The sequence below is a fragment of the Brassica napus genome, chromosome C7 (genome assembly GCF_020379485.1).
Source record: "Brassica napus cultivar Da-Ae chromosome C7, Da-Ae, whole genome shotgun sequence".
Classification (NCBI taxonomy): Eukaryota; Viridiplantae; Streptophyta; class Magnoliopsida; order Brassicales; family Brassicaceae; genus Brassica; species Brassica napus.
Window position 1 is genome coordinate 8,914,112 of NC_063450.1, and position 21,956 is coordinate 8,936,067.

Below are 21,956 nucleotides of genomic sequence, written 5' to 3' on the forward strand. Positions count from 1 at the left end.
GCTGCAAAATTGCCTTCGCCGAGAGAGGGAGGCGGAGAAAGCAATTAGATTTAGTAGGAGAAAATAGCATACAAAGAGAGACCCGATAAAATTGGAAAGGAGAAAGTTTTGACTTTACCTTCGGTTCTAGCGATGTCGGAGAAAGACAAAGAGGTTCCGTTCCCGATTTCACCGGTGGCTGGTCTTGCTGTTGATTTTACCGAGGGACTCTGAAATCGCCTTTGTGTTCGTCGTGAGAGAGAGAGAGAGGCGGAGAAAACAATTAGAACTAGGGTTACGTCTGTTGGACCCAATTTCGGTCAATACATTAATGGGCCGGAATCAAAGATATGGACCGTTAAGAACTAAAGCCCACAGCAAGCGTTCGAGCTCGAGACGGAGACTTCGAGGTCCCGGAGATCGCACAACAAGAAACGAAGATCGCGGAGCAGTTACGAAGATGACGAAGTCGACTCACTATAAAGAGAGAGGAACAAACATGAAGCAAGACACGTTGAAAAACATAGAGAGAGCTACAAACATACATCGACCTTGTTTCCATTCCCATTTTAGATCCTTTCTTTATCGATCTCATTTGTAACATTCGATCTAGTTCAACTCGCAGAAATACGATAAATGTAAAGATTCGAGGATAACTATCAAGATCGACAAAAAATGGAATATTCCCGAAAGAGATAGACTTGGGCCCGAAGGCGAAGGATGGGCCACCGACCTAGAGCGACTATATAAGGAGAGCAGGAGCAGAAGAAAAAGGGATCCGAGAATTTAGACTTAGAGAACTCCTGCTAGCTTAGAGAACTTAGGGCTTAGGTGGTTAGACTAGCACGACAAGGCTTAGGACGTCTTGGCCGCCTCTTGTCCTGTTGTTCCGATAGTTAGCATATCTCTACTCCTCTCGGAGAAATCTTGTATTCATACTATTCAATAAAACGCCTCTGAGCGATTATCTATCTTTTTATCGTTCTAAAGTGATTACGCAGAGAATTCAGACCTTCAAGGAAAAATGGGTTCACTCGGTTTTCCTCCATTATTATTTATTATAATCGACGGTGTGAATTTCGGTTCTTACAGTTTGGAGCTAGAAGGAGGGGGGGGGTTTGACGAATTCTCTAACTCAAAAATCACTAAAAGATAAAAGACACAGGATGTCTGCTCCAACAGCTAACGATGTCGTTTCTTTCAAGGACCGGGCAACGGCCGATCAGGCAAAACCCCACAACGATCTCCTTTTCATCGAGCTGACGATCCAGGACATCGACATAGCGAGAGTGTTGGTCGACACCGGATGCTCGGCCAATATTATCTACAAAAGCACCCTCGAAAGAATGGAGATCGATCTGTGCGCCGTTACGGAAAGACCTAGCCTGGTATTCGGACTCTCGGGAAATGCTACTATGACTCTCGGCTCGATCGACCTCGTTGTTAAAGCCGGGAGCGTCACCAAAGTCATGGAATTCTTAGTCATCGACCGCCCAACATCGTACAACGCGATCGTCGGTACTCCATGGCTGAATTCCATGCGAGCGATCCCTTCGACATTCGATCTGTGCCTTAAGTTTCCAACCCCTTGTTGAGTCGAAACTATACAAGGAGACCGCAGGATGTCGCAAGTATGTTTCGCCGCCCAGTTAAAAAGAAAAAACTTGGCGATCGAAACTTCCCATAAAAAGAAAAGAAAGCTGACTCTCGATGAGAAAGCCCCGGAACGAGACTCGGAAGTCTTCTGGCAATCTCAAAGGGCCGAAGCCATAGAAGGGAAGCGCGAATCGACATGCGAACCGGTAATTTCGATCTGCCTCGATGAATCCTCTCCGGAACGATGTGTCGAGATTGGAGCCAACCTCCGCGAGCCACTAAAGACATAGCTCATCGCCTGTCTCAAAAAGAACCTCAATGCGTTCGCTTGGGCCGCGGAAGACATGCCAGGGACCGATATCGGCATAACGTGTCATGAGCTTAACATCGATCCGACTTACAGACCTGTCAAACAAAAAAGGCGGAAGCTAGGACCGGAGCGTGCCACCGCGGTAAATGAGGAAGTCGAAAGACTCCTGAAGGTCGGATCAATAACAAAAGTTAGGTATCCAGACTGGCTCGCTAAACCGGTCGTGGTCAAAAAGAAAAACGGAAAATGGCGAGTATGCGTCGATTTCACCGATCTCAGCAAGGCCTGTCCAAAGGATTGCTTCCCACTCCCGCACATCGACCGACTGGTCGAAGCAACAGCAGGGAACAAACTCTTATCATTTATGGATGCCTTCTCTGGGTACAATCAGATCATGATGAATCCCGACGATCGTGAGAAAACTGCGTTCATCACCGATCGAGGAACATATTGCTACAAAGTAATGCCTTTCGGTCTCAAGAATGCAGACGCCACTTACCAGCGACTTGTCAATCGAATTTTCTCCGAACAGCTCGGCAAGACTATGGAGGTATACATCGATGACATGCTCGTATAGTCTCTTGACGAGCACGACCACGTCTCCCATTAGGAGGAGTGCTTTGCAAAACTTAACGCCCACAACATGAAACTGAACCCTGCAAAGTGTAGATTCGCGGTGGCATCAGGAGAATTTCTTGGGTACCTAGTCATGCGTCGTGGGATCGAAGCCAATCCTAAGCAGATAAACGCGTTAATAGAGATGGTCTCGCCAAGGACAAAACGGGAAGTCCAAAGGCTAACCGGAAGAGTTGCGGCCTTTAACCGTTTCATCTCGCGCTCAACGGATAAGTATCTTCCTTTCTACGACACACTGAAAGGGAATAAGAAGTTCGAATGGTCGGAGGAATGTGAGAAAGCTTTCCAACAGCTAATACGTTACCTAGCCACTCCTCCCGTCCTCGCAAAACCAGTGGAGGGAGAACCCTTGTTCCTGTACATCGCAGTCTCCACAACAGCGGTAAGCGGTTTTTTGATTAGAGAGGAACATGGTGAGAAAAAAACAATCTTCTACATAAGCAAAATGTTACTGGACGCTGAGACCCGGTATCCCCTGATGGAGAAACTAGCATTCGCAGTTGTGACATCGGCAAGGAAACTCCGGCCGTACTTTCAGTTGCATACCATAATAATCCTCACCACCTTCCCGCTGCGAACGATCTTGCACAGTCCGAGTCAGTCAGGACGACTCGCAAAATGGGCAATCGAACTAAGCGAGTACGACGTGGAGTACCGCCCAAGAACCTGCGCAAAATCTCAAGTACTAGCGGACTTCTTGGTAGAATTGCCCATGGGGGATATGACAAACACGGAACCGGACTCAACCTGGATCCTTCACGTCGACGGATCATCGTCCAAACAAGGATCCGGGATCGGAATCTGGCTCACGTCTCCGACCGGCGAAGTCTTGGAACAATCGTTCCGATTGGAATTCCATGCGTCGAACAACGAGGCCGAATATGAAGCACTCGTCGCAGGATTACGATTAGCCCATGGGCTTAAGATCCGCAACATTCACGCTTACTGTGACTCTCAGTTAGTCGCAAATCAGTACAGCAGAGAATACGAAGCGAGGGACGAAAGAATGGATGCATATCTAAAACTCATCCAAGACCTCTCCCGAGACTTCAACCACTTCGCCCTCACTAGGATTCCTCGCTCGGAAAACACTCAGGCGGATGCCTTGGCCACACTCGCATCAAGTTCGGATTCTAGACTAAGACGAGTAATCCCCGTCGAGTTCATCGAACACCCAAGCATCGGACCACCAGTGGTTGCCAATCTGATTCGAGCACAAATCGAAAATGCGGAGGAAGTCGAAGACCCACCAGAAGAAAACGTGGATCAGTCGGAATACGGCTGCGACAGCCCATGGCTAGAACCAATCCGAGCATACATAATCAACGGAACGCTTCCCACTGAGAAATGGGCGGCCCGCAAAATCAAGACCTTGGCCGCGCGATATGTAACGGTAGAAGGAGAAATATACAAATTGAGATTCTCCAGCCCACTCATGACCTGCGCCGAAGGCGAAAAAGCAAGAAGAGTAATGGAGGAGGTTCATTCCGGATCATGTGGGAACCACTCCGGCGGAAGATCTCTCGCCGTAAAAAAAAAGGCCATGGTTATTACTGGCCGACTATGATCAAAGACTGCGAGAAGTTCACACGGAAGTGCGAAAAATGCCAAAGGCACGCGCCGACAATCCATCAACCCGCGGAAGTCCTCTCGTCCATCTCGTCTCCGTATCCCTTCATGCGATGGTCCATGGATATCGTCTGGCCATTACACAACTCGAAGCAGAAACGCTTCCTCCTGGTCCTCACGGATTTCTTCTCCAAGTGGGTAGAGGCAGATTCCTACGCAAGTATCAAAGACGTACAAGTCGAGAACTTCGTATGGAAGAACATCATCACCAGACACGGGGTCCCTTACAAAATCGTGACAGACAACGGATCTCAGTTCATCTCTACCCGATTCGAAGCATTCTGCGAGAAGTGGAAGATACGACTGACCAAGTCGACTCCCAGATATCCGCAGTGCAATGGCCAGGCAGAGACCATCAACAAAACCGTCCTCGACGGGTTAAAAAAGCGCTTAGAAGCCAAAAAGGGGCGATGGGCAGAAGAGCTCGAAGGAGTTCTTTGGTCGCATCATACGACCCCGAGACGGGCTATGGGTGAAACCCCATTCGCCCTCGTTTACGGAACGGAATGTATGGTCCCCGCGGAAGTAGAATTTCTCGGAGTACGGAGAAGATTCCTCCCCGAACGAGAAGATCTTAACAGCGCAATGCTGCTGGATGAACTCGATCTTATTAACGAGCGGCGAGATCAAGCTCTCATACGGATCCAAAATTACCAGCACGCTGCCGCAAAATACTACAACTCAAACGTTCGCCATCGCAGGTTCAAAGAAGGCGACCTGGTCCTTCGCAAAGTCTTCCAAAACACTGCCGAACGTAACGCAGGAAAACTGGGAGCAAACTGGGAAGGTCCATACAAGGTCATAAAGGTATTCCGACCAGGATCATACCAAATCGCAAACATGCAGGACGTCAAGATCCAAAGAACCTGGAACGCGATGCATCTTAAGAAATACTACCACTAATCGTAAAGTGAATCCAAAGAACTACGAGATGGCTTGATCCCCGAAAAAAGGGTACGTAGGCAGCTCGCCCAGCGAGTTCAGCTATCCCCCCATCTTAAAAAAAGGGGGGGGGATGGGTACGTATACTCGTATACTCCCACAACTTTGAAAAAGTAGATATTTTCGAAACTTTTTACAAAAAAAAAAAAAAGCAACGCTACAATCGCTAAGCCCACTACCCTACAAACGGCCAGAACGGCGGTCCAGAACTCACCCAGAACGCCTAAATCAGCTATAACGCTAAAACCAACAAACCCACGAATGCTCATAAAAATAAGGGTACTTGGTAAAAAGCCCGCAAGAAAAACGCGGCTCAAAGGAAAAAAAAAGATTAACTTCTGGCATTGTGAGACGTCGCAACACGCTTGAAGTTACGGTCTTTCCAACACTTATGGAAACAACACTCTTGTTTCCAAAATCAACATACCTCTAACGGTGAAATGCCTTTAAAATGGCATTGCTTTTTTGTTGCTGATCACAACAAACGTCCTAAACAGACACTAGCCGCCCTCGAAAGGATAGGCTCTCTTACATCCAACAAGGATACCATAGCGCGCTATACAAGAATATCCAAAATTTTGGCCAGCACCTCCAAACGGCCTTTTGAAGTAGCTCGATTCACGCCAAGACAAGTCATATAAGCCGATAACACTTCACGGACTTTATATCGGTATGAATCAGGTAGAAATCGCAAACAGGCAAAATGAAAGGCGACTTGTCATCGCATAGCTGTAGTCCGAAAGTAAACCTAGGTCTTGCCCTAAACCCAGTCTTGCTGGATCCTGACATCTCAAAGGCATAATATCGACATCCCGATATGAGATACCAAAACTTGTCTCTTCACTTAAGTCTATACGTTTTCACGAGTCCTCGTACAAAGCAAAAGCTGCACGCTCAACAGACTATTGATACGGTGATCGTCTGGGGGCAAGGAACGAGACGACAACTCACTCCTTCACCCTCTAACTTCGAAAAACCAGTGTTCTCTCGATTTATAATAAGCCGAAAAGGTTTTATAGATTGAGCCAAGCATTATACAAAAATCCCTAACAAGGGCAGAGATTCAAAGCCACCAACGGCCAGTCCCGAAACATGCAAACTGTGGCCTCACAAACAGGCCGAAACAGAAAATAAAAAAAATCCCAGAAAGGATCATTACCCTAAGCACTCCTCGGAGCACTACCATCATCCTCAAGCTCACAGCCCTTGCCTCCCTCGGCCGCTTCGTCGTTTCCTCTCCCACTCGCAACATCTCCACTTTCTTCAGCCACGGGGCCATGCCCCTCGATCTCTCCCGAACACGGCGTGAGGGTGCACTCGAACTGCAGCTGAGAGAGGATCGAGTCGAAGTCCCCGTCAGAAGCCTTCAATTCCTCCTTGCGAGACAACAGCCTGGTTTCTTCGGAGTCCAGAGTCGGAACCATGTCGCATTTAAGCAGGTGGATCTTGTTCAGGCTTCCCTCGACGCTAGCCAGAGCCGGGTCCTTCTCATGGACCGCCATGAGGGAATCAAACAGAACAGCCATCCTCGTCAGGCGAGCGTAAAAATCATCCCTCGAAACAACAGTCCTCGACTCTTCTCGGTTCTGAATTTCACGCTGGAGACGACGGACTTCGGAAGCCTTGCTTTTCTTCTCTTTCTTCAGCTTGAACAATGCATTCGCCGACTTTCCGAGGTCTCGCTCGAGATCGCTGACCCGAACCTCCAGCTGAGAGAGCTCAGCAGCACGAGCGGCTTCAGTAGATTTCAATGCGGCCTCGGCTTGTTTCAACGCCTCTCGCGATTCAGCCAGGCCCCTTGTCGAACGCTCTATCTCTGATCCGCAGTCGCTGAGCATCCCGTCAATCATGGATACAAACTATACATGAAATAAGGGTCAGGATAATCGTAGAACAAGGTGGCTCATGCCGAAAACAAACCTTGGTACGATGTTGCGACAAAGGTCCCGAGGGCTCCCTTTCCACGCCAACGGTACATCTCCTCTTCTTGACGGTCTCGGTCGCAGCGCCAGTCCTCTTGCGGCTTTTGGTCAAAGGAGCAGCACTGGACGCGGGAAGCCCTAGGACGATCTCCTTCCTATCCAAAGGTGGAGGCATCAACTCCGTCGCCTTCTCCTCCTTAGGAGCTGGGACTGGTGTGGTCGAAGAGCCCGAGGGTTGAGCCGAGACCTCTGGAACTTGAACAGGAACCATGGCCGATTCTGCGAGGGGCGTGGCATCACCAGGGGACTTGTTTCCTCTAGCCGAGGTCGACATCGCAGGCGAAGAAAGGATAGCTGGCACCTCAGGCTGAATCCGACCCCCTTCCTTCCCGGCACTGCGTCTGGACAGTCTCTCTTTGAAAGAAAGAAACCCGGCGATGAAGGTTGGAGTAGCTTCGTCCATGGCCAGAGTTGGAAGTGCCGAGTTGGCCTCACCCATCTCGACGTCGGAGCTTTTCTTTTCACTTGGGGAGGAAGACATTCTTGATAGGTAGTTTGAAGAAAAGAGAATGTGAGAGAAAGAGATGTGTGAAGAATGAGGAGTGGTGAGTTGCTACTTATAAGGATATGAGGGTGACGTGGATTTCCGCAATAAATATTTTTAACCAAAGATTTCGATTTCTAATTCGTATCACTCGCCCGCAAAATCGTCTCCGAGTCTTATGGGCTGGGGGGCTAACTGTTGGGGTCAAAAACGGTTATTTCGAAATCAACGGCTATGATTATTTATTACTCACGGATTTCTCGCAAAACATTCACTGAAAGAAAGATCGGAAGTGAACGAACGAGCGAATCCCGCACAAAAGCCACTCGCCGGAGAGCTGAACCGTCACGCGGGTCAGCTCGCCGGCGAGCTCAACCATCACGCCGGTCAGCTCGCCGGCGAGCTTAGCCATCGCGCCGGTCAGCTTGTCGGGGAGCTGAACCGTCGCGTGGTTGTGTTCGCCGGCGAGTTCGGTCGTCACGCGAGTCGGCTCGCCCGGCGAGCTTGACCTGATCCCGGCCTGTCCGACTTACTTTAACTCCCGTATCTTCCGTATAGCTGTGATATCCGACCTTCGGGACCATATACTTCTCGTTTCATTTTGATTAAAGTTATTCTTGAAGTTTTACGACCAAAACCGAGAAATCGTATAAATGCCAAAAGGCCTAAGAATGGTCCGCAAGGATCCATACTGGTCTAGAGGCCCATCTACGTTCTCAGAAGGGATTCGAGCCCATAAAAGTTATGACGGTTTGTCCTAACTCGCAGAAATACGATAAATGTAAAGATTCGAGGATAACTATCAAGATCGACAAAAAATGGAATATTCCCGAAAGAGATAGACTTGGGCCCGAAGGCGAAGGATGGGCCACCGACCTGGATCGACTATATAAGGAGAGCAGGAGTAGAAGAAAAAGGGATCCGAGAATTTAGACTTAGAGAACTCCTGCTAGCTTAGAGAACTTAGGGCTTAGGTGGTTAGACTAGCACGGCAAGGCTTAGGACGTCTTGGCCGCCTCTTGTCCTATTTTTCCGATATATAGTTAGCATATCTCTACTCCTCTCGGAGAAATCTTGTATTCATACTATTCAATAAAACGCCTCTGAGCGATTATATATCTTTTTATCGTTCTAAAGTGATTACGCAGAGAATTCGGACCTTCAAGGAAAAACGGGTTCACTCGATTTCCTCCATTATTATCTATTATAATTGACGGTGTGAATTTCGGTTCTCACAAATGTCGGTATCCACTTGGCCCGACATCTCCCATCTCTCGATATCCACACCGGAGGTAGTCAACGTGTTGAGGCAGATGGGCCAACAGGTCAAGTGGCCTCAAAAGATGAAGGCACCTGACTCGTTCCGGAACCCTGGCCTCTGGTGCGACTTCCAACGCGACCACGATCACAAAATTGAATACTGCATCGCTCTAAGGATCGAGGTCAATGTGGGAACCGAAATTCACACTGTCGATTTCCGTTTAAATTAGGAAACTAGGAAAACCCTAATTTCCCAGAGGTCCCGGAGATCTGCTAATACCACACGCTAAGCAATCAGAACACGAGATATCAACGACATCCGTGTCTGGGCGTTACAACAAGGTATAAGCCTGGGCTCGAGAGCTGTCGGCGAGATTCCTAGTTCTAGCAACCCTAAGACGGCTAAACCTAATTGAGTCGCAGCTCGAAATAACAAAAACAAAAATATGCCTAAATCGCTCTAAGTGCTAAGTTTGCTCCGAAAAAGTCTCTTTTCATGTCTCTCGCATAGGACTCCTTATATACAGGCTCCTAGGTCGGTTTACGCTTTTCCTCTTCTGCCCTTAAGCCATCATAGCATAAAAATGGAGATATTCCATTTTTTCCGATCTTCGTAATTATCTTCAAAATTTCGTATTTATCGCGGAAACTTGACATTTATCTTTCCTTGCGAACCAAGCGTAAACCGTCATGCGGCTTACGAGCTGTTGGTTAAGAAATCATAAGTTGGGCCTCGAGTCATGTCTTAGGTCCCTTTGGGCTGTTTTCTGACTCGAAGCGTTTATTACGGCTTCTTTCGATAAAGAACGAACTTTCCGCGGTTTTTACCGTAAAGTTTGATCGATGACTTAGAATGGCGGGAAACATAAAATGGGTTCGCTACGGTCTTCGGGAGATAGCATCGAAGGGTAGACGAGAATGCATGGACTAATTTCGTATCGACGTTTTGGAAGAGCTCGGTTGCTACGTAGCGACCGAGCTTGGCTCGAGCTCGGTCGCTAAGCCAAGCTCGGTCGCTACGTAGCTACCGAGCGGAACAGATGCTCGGTCGCTACATAGCGACCGAGCTTGGCTCGAGCTCGGTCGCTACGTAAGGGCCGAGCGGAACGGACGCTCGATCGCTACTTAGCGACCGAGCTTGGTTCGAGCTCGGTCGCTATGTAGCGACCGAGCGGAATGGACGCTCGGTCTCTACGTAGCGACCGAGCTTGGCTCGAGCTCGGTCGCTATGTAACGACCGAGCAGAAGGGACGTTTTGAGTGTTAACTTCGGACGTTTTGAATGTTAACTTCGTCGAAGAAAGTAGCGAACCCATATCTTGTTTCTCTTTTTACGAGCTCTTGTCCGATGTCTCGTGTTTCCTCCGTAAAGCTTTTCGTAAGGAAGAATCTATTTCGAAAAAGTATTTGTCGAAGAAAGTTCTCATTTTCTTCTTCAGACGTTTTGAATGTTAACTTCGTCGTAACCGTTTTTGACCCCAACAGTTAGCCGCCCAGCTCGTTAGAGTCGAGACTCTAACGCGCGGTTTGACGATTTTTGCAAAGTTAGGCGTATTGGACGAAGTTTAGTTTAAACTCCGCGGAAGAAAATTCTTGAGAAAGTATATATTAAAAATATAAAATTCTGAGCCCATACTTCTATAAGTAGTGAGCTCTTGTCATTCATTTGCTTCACACCTTCCCTTCTTCAAACCTCCAAAACCTCTCTAGCTCCAAATCTTTTGCCTTCAACATGTCTTCTTCCCACGGTGACAAGAGAAGTTCCGATGTTGAGATGGGCGAGGCCACCTCTCCGGCTCCGATTCTGACTTCTCTGGTCGAAGCACCGGCTTGCGTTGCTGACCATCTCTCCTTTAGAGAGAGACTAGTTCGTCGCCAAGTCGAGAAGGAACAGGTTCGAGCTGGCGTCGAGTTCCCATCCTCTTCTGCACTGGCCATTGCTCTGGGTCACGGGACTGAGGTCGTAACTCCGCGAGACGCGGGAACTCTCGCAGGCTCGGGCGTTCCGGATGCTTCGGCTCTACCTTCCGGATCGTCCACGACTCCGATTCTCATCGAGGATAAGGAGAGGGCTGCTGACTCTATGCCTCCTCCTCCGGCCAGGAAAGAGATCGTTCTAGCGCTGCGCACTCCTAGTGTTGTTCCGGTTGCTCAGCCTAAGGGCCGGAAGAGGAAGTTTACCAAGGGCGGTGACGGGGAATCCTCGCAGCAAGGAGGCTCGAGCATAGCGTCGGGGTTTCACGGAAAGGTTTGTCGCTCACTTAATCTCTTGACTGTTATATATTTTTCTAAAAGACAAAAAATCCCGAACTTTCTTCTCGTTTCGCAGTTAATGTCGTTGATCGATGGGATGATCAGCGAGTGCGGTCCTGAGACCAGTCGTCTTGCCGGGGAGTTGTTGGAGCTGCAGGGTAGATGGTCTGAAACCGAGGCCAGGCTGACGGCTGTCAAGGATTCTCACTCCGTGAAAGTGTCGAAACTCGACGTCGCGATAGGGGAGCTCGAGAGGGACCTCGGGAAGACGGCGAGTTCACTGCTTAAGGAGAAGAAAGCCAGGAAGGCCAAATCTTCGGAGGTGCGTCGGCTTCAGCGTCAGATTGAGGGCGATGCAGGATTAGCGAGCCGCGGGATCCGAGAGGCCACATACGCTCTTCGTTCTGAGTTTCAGGCTCGCTTGGCGAAGATCTCTGCCTTTCTAGGCTCCCTCGAGTGCATCCAGAACATGGATTTAGCCTTGGCAACGATTGAGGGTGGGGTGGCCGTGGTTCAGTCGTTCCAGAGTGAGACTCCTCCGACCTTAGAGGCCGAAGAGGCCCGACTGTCATCCTAGCTGACCTGAAATCCGCGTGCGTTCTTCCGACATGGTCAAAAGGCCCAGAGGGGAAAGATCCGGTGCTCGGAGAAAGCGGAGGTGATGCGGCTCCAGGCTTGGACAAAGCGACGGGTGAAGAGGGAGCATAATTTCTGAGGATGACTTTGGTTAGATCTCTTGCGAGAGATTTTTTTTATGTTTGATGTTTCGGCCTTAAATGGCCTTATTTCATATTTTGGGACTGGCCGTATGTGGCTTTGAATCCCTGCCGCTCTGCGGCTTTCTTTTTATGACAAGATGATCGAGTTGCATTTTTCATAAGTTTATGTATGGCGTGGAAGGAGGGTGATGAGTTGTCGTCTCATATCCTTCTTCGATGTGAAATGTTTTGTTCGAGATCCGTTTCAAGAGTTTTTCCGCGAGATATAGACTTCGCGGGATATCTGAAGATGTCGAATATAAACATAGAGGCATGGTTTTGGGATCTCGTATCTTTTGGATATCATGCCTTGAGATGTTAGAGACCAGTGCACTGGGTTTAGGGCAAGACCTAGGTTTACTTTCGGTTTTAAGATTTTATGCGGTGACTAGCCGGCTATCGATTTATCTGTCGCGATTTTAACCTGATTCGTACCGATTTAAAGTCCGCGATAGGTTCTCGGCTTACATGACTTGTTAGATATGAATCGAGCATCTCTCCGGAGACAATTTTTAAGCCAACCGGAAGTTCTGGACCTAAATTTTCGATTTCTTTTATAGCGCTATTATCCTTGTTGTGGGAACCAAAATTCGCACTGTCGATTTACGTTTAAATTAGGAATCTAGGAAAACCCTAATTTCTCAGAGGTCCCGGATCTTTGCGAGAGCCAACGGCAAGTGACCAAATATATGCGGAAATCATGAAAAGATAACAAACGAGTTTAGAGAAAACAGTAGATCTTATTTCGAATCCGCGTGAGAGCGTTGTGATCGTTACAAGAGATCATAAAAGCTTTGGCCGCAAAGGCTGTGAGCGAGTTACCTAGTTCTAGTGGCCTAAAAGCTCAAACCTAGTTGACTCGCAGCTCGATAACAAAAGACGAAGAAAATACAGAAAAGGTTTTTGATTGATTTCGGACTAAACCTTATGAAAGGCTGCCTACGTACTCCTTTTGAGGATCAAGCTGAACGTAGTTCAAGAGTAAACCAAGAGATCGAACTGCTTGTGCACGTTCGTCTGGTAATCGGTTGCCAATCATGGAAACAGAGCATGTCGAGAATAATGCCTCGGAGTTTCTAAGTACCGAGAGTTCTGAGTCGAAAAAGTTGTCCCCCATGCCTCTCGCCTAGGACTCCTTATATACTCGCTCCTAGGTCGGTTTATGCTTTTCCCCTTCCGCCCTTAAGCCGTCATAGCCTAAAAATGGAGATATTCCATTCTTCCCAATCTTCGTAATTATCTTCAAAATTTGTTATTTATCTGCGGAAACATGACATTTATCTTTCCTTGCGAACCAAGCGTAAACCGTCCCACGGTTTACGGGCTGCTGGTTAAGAAATCGTAAGGTGGGCTTCGAGTCATGCCTTAGGTCCGTTTGGGCCGTCTTTCGACTTGTAGTATTTATTACGACTTCTTTCGATAAAACCGAACTTTCCGCGATTTTTATCGTAAAGTTTGATTGATGACTTCGAATGGCGGAAAACATGAAATGGGTTCGCTACTGTCTTCGGGAGACAGCATCGAAGGGTAGACGAGAATTCATGGATTCGTGTCGTATCGACGTTTCGGAAGATCTCGGTCGCTAGGTAGCGACCGACCTTGGCTCGAGCTCGGTCGCTGTGGGAACCGAAATTCACACCGTCGAGTTTTTTAATCGGAGGAAAGCCAAGTTAACCTAGTCTTCCCTGAAGGTCCCGGTTATCTGCTGGGCCACGCAAAACACAATCAATATGAAAGATTCGAAAGTAATAAATCGTAAAAGAGCGAAAAGAGAACAAAGAGGTATTATTTTCGAATTCGCGTTTGAGCGTGAACAACAGGTAAGATCCTAGGCCACGAGAGCTGTCGGTATGTTTGTGGGAACCGAAATTCACACTGTCAATTTCCGTTTAAATAAGGAATCTAGGAAAACCCTAATTTCCCAGAGGACCCGGATATCTGCTAATTACCACACGTCAAGCAATCAGAACACGAGAATAACAACGATAAGAATAAGAAATCGAAAAAGAGACCAAAGTAGATCTTATTCCGAATCTGCGTATGAGCGTTTACAACAAGGTATAAGCCTGGGCTCGAGAGCTGTCGGCGAGATTCCTAGTTCTAGCAACCCTAAGACGGCTAAACCTAATTGAGTGGCAGATCGAGCGGGACGATCGCTCGGTCGCTACGTAGCGACCTAGCGGGACGATCGCTCGGTCGCTACGTAGCGACCTAGCGGGACGATCGCTCGGTCACTACGTAGCGACCGAGCTTTGGCTTGAGCTCGGTCGCTATGTAGCGACCGAGCGGGACGATCGCTTGGTCGCTACGTAGCGACCGAGCTTTGACTCGAGCTCGGTCGCTTCGTCGCGACCGAACTTTGGCTCGGACTTGGTTGCTACGCAGCGACCGGACAGCGTGTATGCGTGGTAATTACGCAACGGTCGAGCTTGGTTAGTTTGGTTTGCATCTTCAAGGATATTTCTTCATAAAAACTTCGTGTTTGGTTATATTTTACGAAAGTTACATCTTCCTTTTTACTATCTCTTTCGGCAATACGATCTCCGAGGATTTTCGGGTGGTAATTCCGTCGTAACCGTTCTTGACCCCAACAATGTTCGCTAGTCTAGCCACCTAAGTTCTAACCTAGTCGAGTCGTAGCTCGATAGTAAAAACGGAAAAAACCCTAAATTGCTCTAAGTATTAAGTTTGCTTTTAGAATGCTCTCTTCTTTCTCTTCTTCGTCCTAGGTCCTCCTTATATTCTCCTCCTTAGGTCGGTTTACCTCTTCTTGGGCCGGATTTGTCGCGAAGCGGGCTTTTCCATATTTCCTTCTTCTTTGTGATTATCTTCGGAAATTTGACATTTATCTCTTCCCGCGGATGAGATAAACCATCATACTAGTCTTCGGGCTCAAGTATTTTGGGACCATATATGGGCCGTTGTCCGCAATTCAGACCCTCTTTAGGCCGTATCGAGACTTAAGCGTTTTTACGATTTTACACGAGAAGTAGCCGTTGGTATAGGCATGGTTCTTCCAACGGAACCCTGTTTCTTCGCATAGCCGAGGCAGTTGGTGTTAAACCGTAACCTGCTCTACTACGAAGAATAGGAAACCGTTCGAGAGACATAACCTTCCCAACTTCCCGAATACTTTCGACGATGTCTTTTAGACGGAATATTGGTGTCGTATCCACGGACCCGAAGACTGAGTTACGGAAACTTCGGACAAAGTTGCATGGTTATGGGATGGGACCGGGTTCGGAATGGTCCACGGAGAATTGGCCGCGCTCGCCGGGCTAGCTGATCTGTGCCACGGTCGAGCTCGCCGGCGAGCCGACCGGCAACACGGTCGTGCTCGCCGGGCGAGCTGGCTCGTGTCACGGCCGAGCTCGCCGGCTATTCGGCCGGCAACACGGCCGTGCTCGCCGGGCGGGCTGGCTCGTGTCGCGGCCGAGCTCGCCGTGCGAGCTGGCTCGTGTCATGGTCGAGCTCGCCGGGCGATCTGTTTCGGCTATTCATTTTCTCGGCTTTTGAAGTTTTGACCGAGATTCGGTTTTTCTGAGGACTTTCGGACATCGATTCCGTCGTGACCGATTTTGACCCCAACAGTTAGCCCCCCAGCTAGCTAGGATCTGTGGACCTGGGTGTTAAGTCCTAGCTTGCGGTATGGTCTGTTCTAGGTGGAATTAGACGTAATTGTTTGTCGAAAGATTGAAGGTGAATAGTAAAGAAAGAAAAAAATTGTATAAGTAAGGGAAGTAAGTTTTTTAAATTCTTTACTCACTTATTCCCTTAAGAAAAGATTCCTCCAAGATAGAAATTTTTTCTCCAAGATCTCTCTTTGCTCAAAGAAAATATCTTCAAGAAAAGGATCTTCAAAGGGGAATTCTTCCTCACACTCATCTTCGGGTGACTCTTCTCCCAATGAGGTGATCGCCCCGAAAGAAGAGTTTGAAGTTGAGGAAGAAGCAAAGGATGCGTACTACAACGCTCTTTGCGGCTTGCCTCCGCCTTCGCAAGACATTCTGATTCCTAAGAGGCTCGTGAGGTCGCCAAACGCTCCCCTTACGCCGAGCATGGTCTCTCCCGACTACCTCATGACTCTCTGGGATTTTTACCAGATTCCAGGTGGAGTCGTATTTCGGATCCCGAGTGGCAACGAGAGTGCGAAGAACCCTCTGGAAGGTTTCTTTTCTTGCTACGAGGCCTCCCTGGTGTATTGCCGCATGTGGTTTCCGATCCCTGGTACCATCGTCCGCGCGCTTCACCACTTTTGGCTTTCGATCAGCCAGCTAAGCGTTCTGGCCTTGCAGCATTGGCTCGGCGTGTTGATCTCGAGTTACGAGCTAGGAATGGATCTTAACCCTGGCGACTTCGAGGGATTTGGTTTACGAGAGGAACGGGTATCGATGGCTCATACCGCATGGCGCCAAAGAAGGGTATGGCTATAATTCAGGGGCACACTTCACATCCTAAGGCATGGTTCGAGTGCTTTTTCTTTGTCCGGATAGATGGGGAGTCTGTCGAGGAGAGCTACCTCCACTTATTCCGTCGGGAGTGGAACTTCACCCGTGGTAATACGAGTAGCTATATTTTTCGTTTTGATACCTTGAAAACATGCGAAGATGATTTGATTTTTTTATTATCTTGTAGTGAACAGGATCCTTCCGCCGACTCCTGACGATCTTTTTGCCAAGCGAGATCTTCTCCGCAGCAAGCCGTTCTTCTGGAATTCCTTCACCGTCGAACGGATTCGAAGCGCGGTGGAGCTCCATCGATCTCGAGCCGTCTCTCAGCCTCTGGACGTTCCGTATGACGTAGAACCGGCCATTGATGTCTTGCCCACTCGGAGGCAGAGAATCAGGTCATAAAAAGGCAAGGGTGTTGCCTTCGAGAACGTCTTGGGAAACCTTCCGCTGCCAGAATGGAACCCTAGTTTCTCCCCAGGGGAAAGGAGTGGAACCAGCGAGGTTCCTCTTCCCAGCGACTTTTTTCCCGACCTTCCTCCCGGTTTTACTACTCATAAGTCGCTGGACGAAGAGTCGAGGAGGAAAGTAGTCGCCGAAGGCTCCAGCTTAATCAACGAGGTTTATCCTTTGAACTTTGATCTAAATTATATTTTTTTTTTGTTTCCCTTTCCGATCTTATGTTCATGCAGGGGATGAGGGTGTTCAATGCGGCGCTCAACGGAAGTTTCCGGGAGTCGCGTATCTCTCACTTCAAAGCCGAGGAGGCTGAAAGAGAACTCTTTCGGTTTCAGAAGGAGGTCAAAGAAAAGAGCCGGAGACAGGCTGAGCTCCATTCTCGGGCCCTTGTCCGTGCGGAGAGGAGAGGAAAGAGAGCGATTGTCGCCTAAATGAAGTGGAGGGCTGCTTTGTTTGCCACCGAATTCGAGAGCTTTAAGGATGCTCAAGAATTCGTGGGGGATTTTCGCGAGTGTCGTGGCTCGGTTGCTACCCTCTACAAGTCGCAGAACGAGGAGTTCTCTTTTCCTGCCGAGGTCGCTGAGATGTCGGGTCTTATGAACGGGTGTGCCCATGCCGAATCCTTGGTTCCTCCGATCGAAGGAAGGGTCCGACAGCTTTGGGACTCCATCGCGGTCTCGGAGGACACGGTGGAAGCGGGAACCGGTGTCGGTGATGAAGGTGCCGGAGTCACGGATGGAGAGGTGGATCAGCCCGTGAGCTCGTTCGGGATCTCCATGTCTGGGTTTCTCGACTTCGAGCTTTGAGGATTGTTGGGATTATTTCCCTTAGTTCTATTTCGAGGTTTGATGTATCTAGGCCGAGTGTGGCCGTATTTGATTTATGTGTGTTATGGCCTTGCGAGGCTATGTGAACTATGTGTTTGAGACCGGCCGTTTGGTGGCTTTGGGTCCTAGCCATTTTTTGCGGCTTCTATATATATGATGAATGATTGACATTCTGTGCGTTTTAGTTTATACTTCTGCCAAGTGTGAGGGAAAGATACGAGTAGTCACTTCGTATCTTAACTCTTAGTTTATCGTCTTGTTCGTTTGCTCTTACTGAACGAGGGCATTCGGAAACGTTTAGGAGTTTCGCGAAGTTTCGTGAGCGTATTTGATATAGGCGATGGGACATGTTTTTAAGATCTCGTCTCATGTCCTGAGATGTTAGTGGACCAGTAGGACTGGGTTTAGGGCAAGACCTAGGTTTACTTTCGGCTCTAAGGCTGTGCGACGACTGATCGGCTCTCGTTTTGCCTGTGGGCGATTTCCACCTGGTTCTTTCCGATTTAAAGTCCGCGACTTGGCGCCGGCTTATATGACTTGTATGGAACGAACCGAGGACTCTCCAGAGACCGTCTGGAGTGCTGACCAAAATTTCGGATTTTTTGTATAGCACGCTATGGTATCCTCGTCGGATGTATGAGAACCTTTACTTTTACGAAAGGTTAGACTACGAGTTATTTTTTTAGAACGTTTTGGGTTTGTCCGTCGGGGCCAATCGACGGGCAATTTTTAGAGTCGCGGACGGACCGTGTGTTTGGATAATATCTCTCGAAAATATTTACAACGTCTCGCTTTTTCCGAAAGGTATATCCTTTGTAGTGAGAAAGTTACGATCTTCGTTTTTAGAGAAGATGTATTTGGTCTTGCTTGACCATTGATACGCAGTGATTGTTGTTTAAGTTAGTTCTCATCCAAGGACTGCTTGAAAGGTATGCGTGTTTGGAGACCCTTGTCTTGGGTGTTTCTCAGGTTAATCTCCGATTGTTGTGGCTTATTGCAAGTGAATCGGAAGACCGAAATAAAATGAGTTTTATTGGAAAAGTTTCGAAAATATCGAGTACATGTGTGGATATTCCGAACTTTGTGGGAGTATACGAGTATACGTACCCACTCCCCCCCTTTTTGGAGAGGGGGATAGCTGAACTTGTCAATAGGACAAGCTGCCTACGTACCTCTTTCGAGGATCAAGCCATCTCGTAGTTCTGCTTTGTTGTTGCGGGCGTTCCTACCCGTTGGATAGGGCCGTTTCTGTTACTTTGGCCGTTGAGGCTTTAGTTAAATCGGCGGCCGTTTCGTGAGTCGGGTTTTCCGCTGGTAGGGCGATGGACTCCAGGATCGCATCCCTGTCCGGAGCCGTTGCCTGGGCGAGTGATTCTGAATCGCTCTTTGTGGAACCTTCGGGAGTACTCTGAGTTTTCTTAACTCGCTTCGGGCTAACCGCAGGGGTGTTCCAAGTTTGTCGTAGCTTATGCTCGGCCAAAAAGCAAAGCCTAGATTGTTTCTGCCATCCTCAGATTACTGCTGTTCCGTTTGGTGTTGGGAACTACATGCTAAGGTGGTAAGTCGATGGTACCGCCTTCATTGTGTTGATTCATGGGGTTCCCATGATAACATTATAGATGGCCGGGTTATCGACTACGGCGAAGTCAACGATTTTCGTGACTTCCCTTGCCATGACCGGAAGTTTGATTGATCTGAGGGTCATTGATGTTGTGCCTGAAAAACCGGTCAGTGGTTTTGGTTCCGTGACGATTTCCCCGAGTTCGATGTTCATTCTCCAGAGAGTGTCGCGGAAAATGACGTTGACCGTGCTGCCTGTGTCGATGAGTATTCTTCCCACTTCGAGGTCTCAAATCACCAAGTCGATGACTAGCGGGTCGCAGTGAGGTTTATCGAGTCCGACGGTTTCCTCCTCCTCGAAAACAATCATATCGTTTGGAGCGTTGTCGGTCAGGGACCGAGTCGTCCAGTTAGAACTTGTTTCCGCCTTTCTTCCGTAGGCCTTGATGGATGAAACAGAGTCGCGGTAGAATTGCGATTCTCCGATGATCATGTTTATCCTCTGGCGGGTACTATTGTCTCCAAGGTCATTCTGCCTTCTTCCGCGTTTCTCGCCAGACTGGTTTGCATGTGCGTCCCTCTCGGAAGACTCTTTATCAGTCCTGGGAGGGGCGTCGGAATACAGGATGAGGTCTTTTATGCTAGTGACCTTCGAGTGGTTAGCCTTGCGCCGAGAACTTTGCAGTTCGTAGTGGAATAACCTTTGGTCTGATGGAACTCGCAGTAGGAGTTATCCTTATTCTGGTTCCTGGACCAGGTGTTTCCGGAGGTCTTCCCTTATTCGGAATTGATAGTGTAGTTGTGCTCGCCCTGGACATCTTCTCCCTCGTGGTGGACATACTTGTCGTTTCGAGAGCTTTTCTTTTTTGTGGGCGTCTTCTACGGGTTGTACTTCTGGGAGAGGATTTTCATCTCCTTTTCCATTACGATGAAGTCCGTTGCCTTATGAAGAGCATCCTGAATCATTCTCGGTTTTTCGAGGGATACCCATTGCCGGAATTTCGACCGGTACCAGAGAGTTTTCTTCAGACCATCGATCGCCACTTTGTCGCTGATCCCGGTGACTCTTGCCATTACTAGCTTGAATCTGTTCATGAACTCAAGAAGTGGCTCGTCTTCTCTTTGAGACAGGCTCCAGAGATCGACGTCCGAGGTTTCTCTGTCCATGAACATGGAATACTGCTTGAGAAACTCTGAAGCAAGTTGGCGGAAACTTCCGATGGAATTTCGTTTTAGGTGAGAAAACCATTCGAGCGCGGCTCATTTGAGGTTTTCGACGAAGAGGAGGCAGTAGCCAGCGTCTCGTTCGCGTTCCTTGAGTTTGCACCTCCCCATCGCGATCTGGAAAGACTGCAGGTGCGCTTTCGGGTCAGTGGTGCCATCGTAGATCCGGGTCCGAGACGTTGGTCTCAGTAATCCGGGCAGTGAACGGGGTTGGTCTCAGTAATCCGGGCAGCGCTTGTCGCGTGGTGGATTTGTGATTTCACCGCTTTCACCTCCGCTGCGGTTTTTCGCGATGTACTCGCGCAGATCGTGGATCCCATCAGGATTTCTGGCAGCCTTGCGAGCTTGTCTGTATTGGCCGCAGTGGATCCTGGCATGCTTTTCGGCCAGATCCACCTGTTCTACCCAATAGAGGTTTTCTTCTTCCTCGGTCATGGGTTTTTCGAATGACGCATCCTGCCGAGCGGACTGGCTTCGCGTTCTTCTTGGGTGGATGTCAGCACCGTCGTCCGAGTGATCGGACTGGTCGCTTATATCCAGGTCGATGCGCTCGATTTCTTCTCCTTCGTTGCTCCCGGTAGGAGGTGGAAGGTTCTCTGCAGTTGGCTGTTCACCTGGCTGGAGCGTTTCATCAGGGTTTTGGCCTGAGGAAGCCTTGTCCACGTGTGCAGCTCGATTGCCCGGAGTCTCGAAATCAAGTCTTCTACCGCTGCGGGCTCTTGTGGTTCCGTGCGGGGCTTTTCTCCTGGCCTTCGCCGTTAAGGTTTCCAGCTGTTTTGTGAGAGAGGCCACGAGTTTTCCTTGTTCGTCCGTCTTTTTCTGAGCGGAGGCGAACATTTCCTTCATCTGGTCTAGTATCGCGGTGTCGGCAGTGACCGTTGATACGTATCCAGCTGGATTTTTATCAGCGTTGGCATCGACGGGAGTCCCGTCATGCGTTTGCGGGTCTTTGTCAGCGTTGGTCGTCATATCGGACTGAGCGTGTGTGGTTGCGAGAGAGATAGATCCGTACCCCTCTCCTTCTAGCGCCAAACTGTGGGAACCGAAATTCACACCGTCGAGTTTTGTTTATCGGAGGAAAGCCAAGTTAACCTAGCCTTCCCTGAAGGTCCCGGTTATCTGCTGGGCCACGCACAACACAATCAATATGAAAGATTCGAAAGTAATAAATCGTAAAACAGCGAAAAGAGAACAAAGAGGTCTTATTTCCGAATTCGCGTTTGAGCGTGAACAACAGGTAAGATCCTAGGCCACGAGAACTGTCGGTATGTTCGCTAGTCTAGCCACCTAAGTTCTAACATAGTCGAGTCGCAACTCGATAGTAAAAACGAAAAAAAGCCTAAATTGCTCTAAGTATTAAGTTTGCTTTTAGAATGCTCTCTTCCTTTCACTTCTTCGTCCTAGGTCCTCCTTATATACTCCTCTTTAGGTCGGTTTACCTCTTCTTGGGCCGGATTTGTCGCGAAGCGGGCTTTTCCATATTTCCTTCTTCTTTGTGATTATCTTCAGAAATTTGACATTTATCTCTTCCCGCGGATGAGATAAACCGTCATACCAGTCTTCGGGCTCAAGTCTTTTGGGACCATAGATGGGCCGTTGTCTGCAATTCA

At 48.7% G+C, this 21,956-nt stretch overlaps 2 protein-coding genes across 2 annotated transcripts; one reads left to right on the forward strand and one right to left on the reverse strand.

Moving 5' to 3' along the window:
• The first annotated feature begins 2,528 nt into the window (after positions 1-2,528).
• On the forward strand, positions 2,529-4,088 carry LOC125590393. The gene has a single exon (XM_048763951.1). It carries the CDS (start codon positions 2,529-2,531, stop codon positions 4,086-4,088), a length of 1,560 nt encoding a protein of 519 aa, XP_048619908.1.
• A 2,164-nt stretch (positions 4,089-6,252) lies between these two features.
• Positions 6,253-7,555, reverse strand: LOC125590394. The gene is made up of 2 exons (XM_048763953.1): positions 7,013-7,555; positions 6,253-6,951 (listed from the first exon to the last, which is right to left on the reverse strand). Exons 1-2 carry the CDS (start codon positions 7,553-7,555, stop codon positions 6,253-6,255), a joined length of 1,242 nt encoding a protein of 413 aa, XP_048619910.1.
• Between the last annotated feature and the right edge of the window lie 14,401 nt (positions 7,556-21,956).

Bases quoted from the DNA above. Each gene is read 5' to 3' on its own strand.
- LOC125590393 (XM_048763951.1), top strand. From the start codon at position 2,529: ATGAAACTGAACCCTGCAAAGTGTAGATTCGCGGTGGCATCAGGAGAA.
- LOC125590394 (XM_048763953.1), bottom strand. From the start codon at position 7,555: ATGTCTTCCTCCCCAAGTGAAAAGAAAAGCTCCGACGTCGAGATGGGT. The intron at 6,952-7,012 runs GTTTGTTTTCGG...TTTCATGTATAG, and splicing joins TGTCGCAACATCGTACCAAG to TTTGTATCCATGATTGACGG.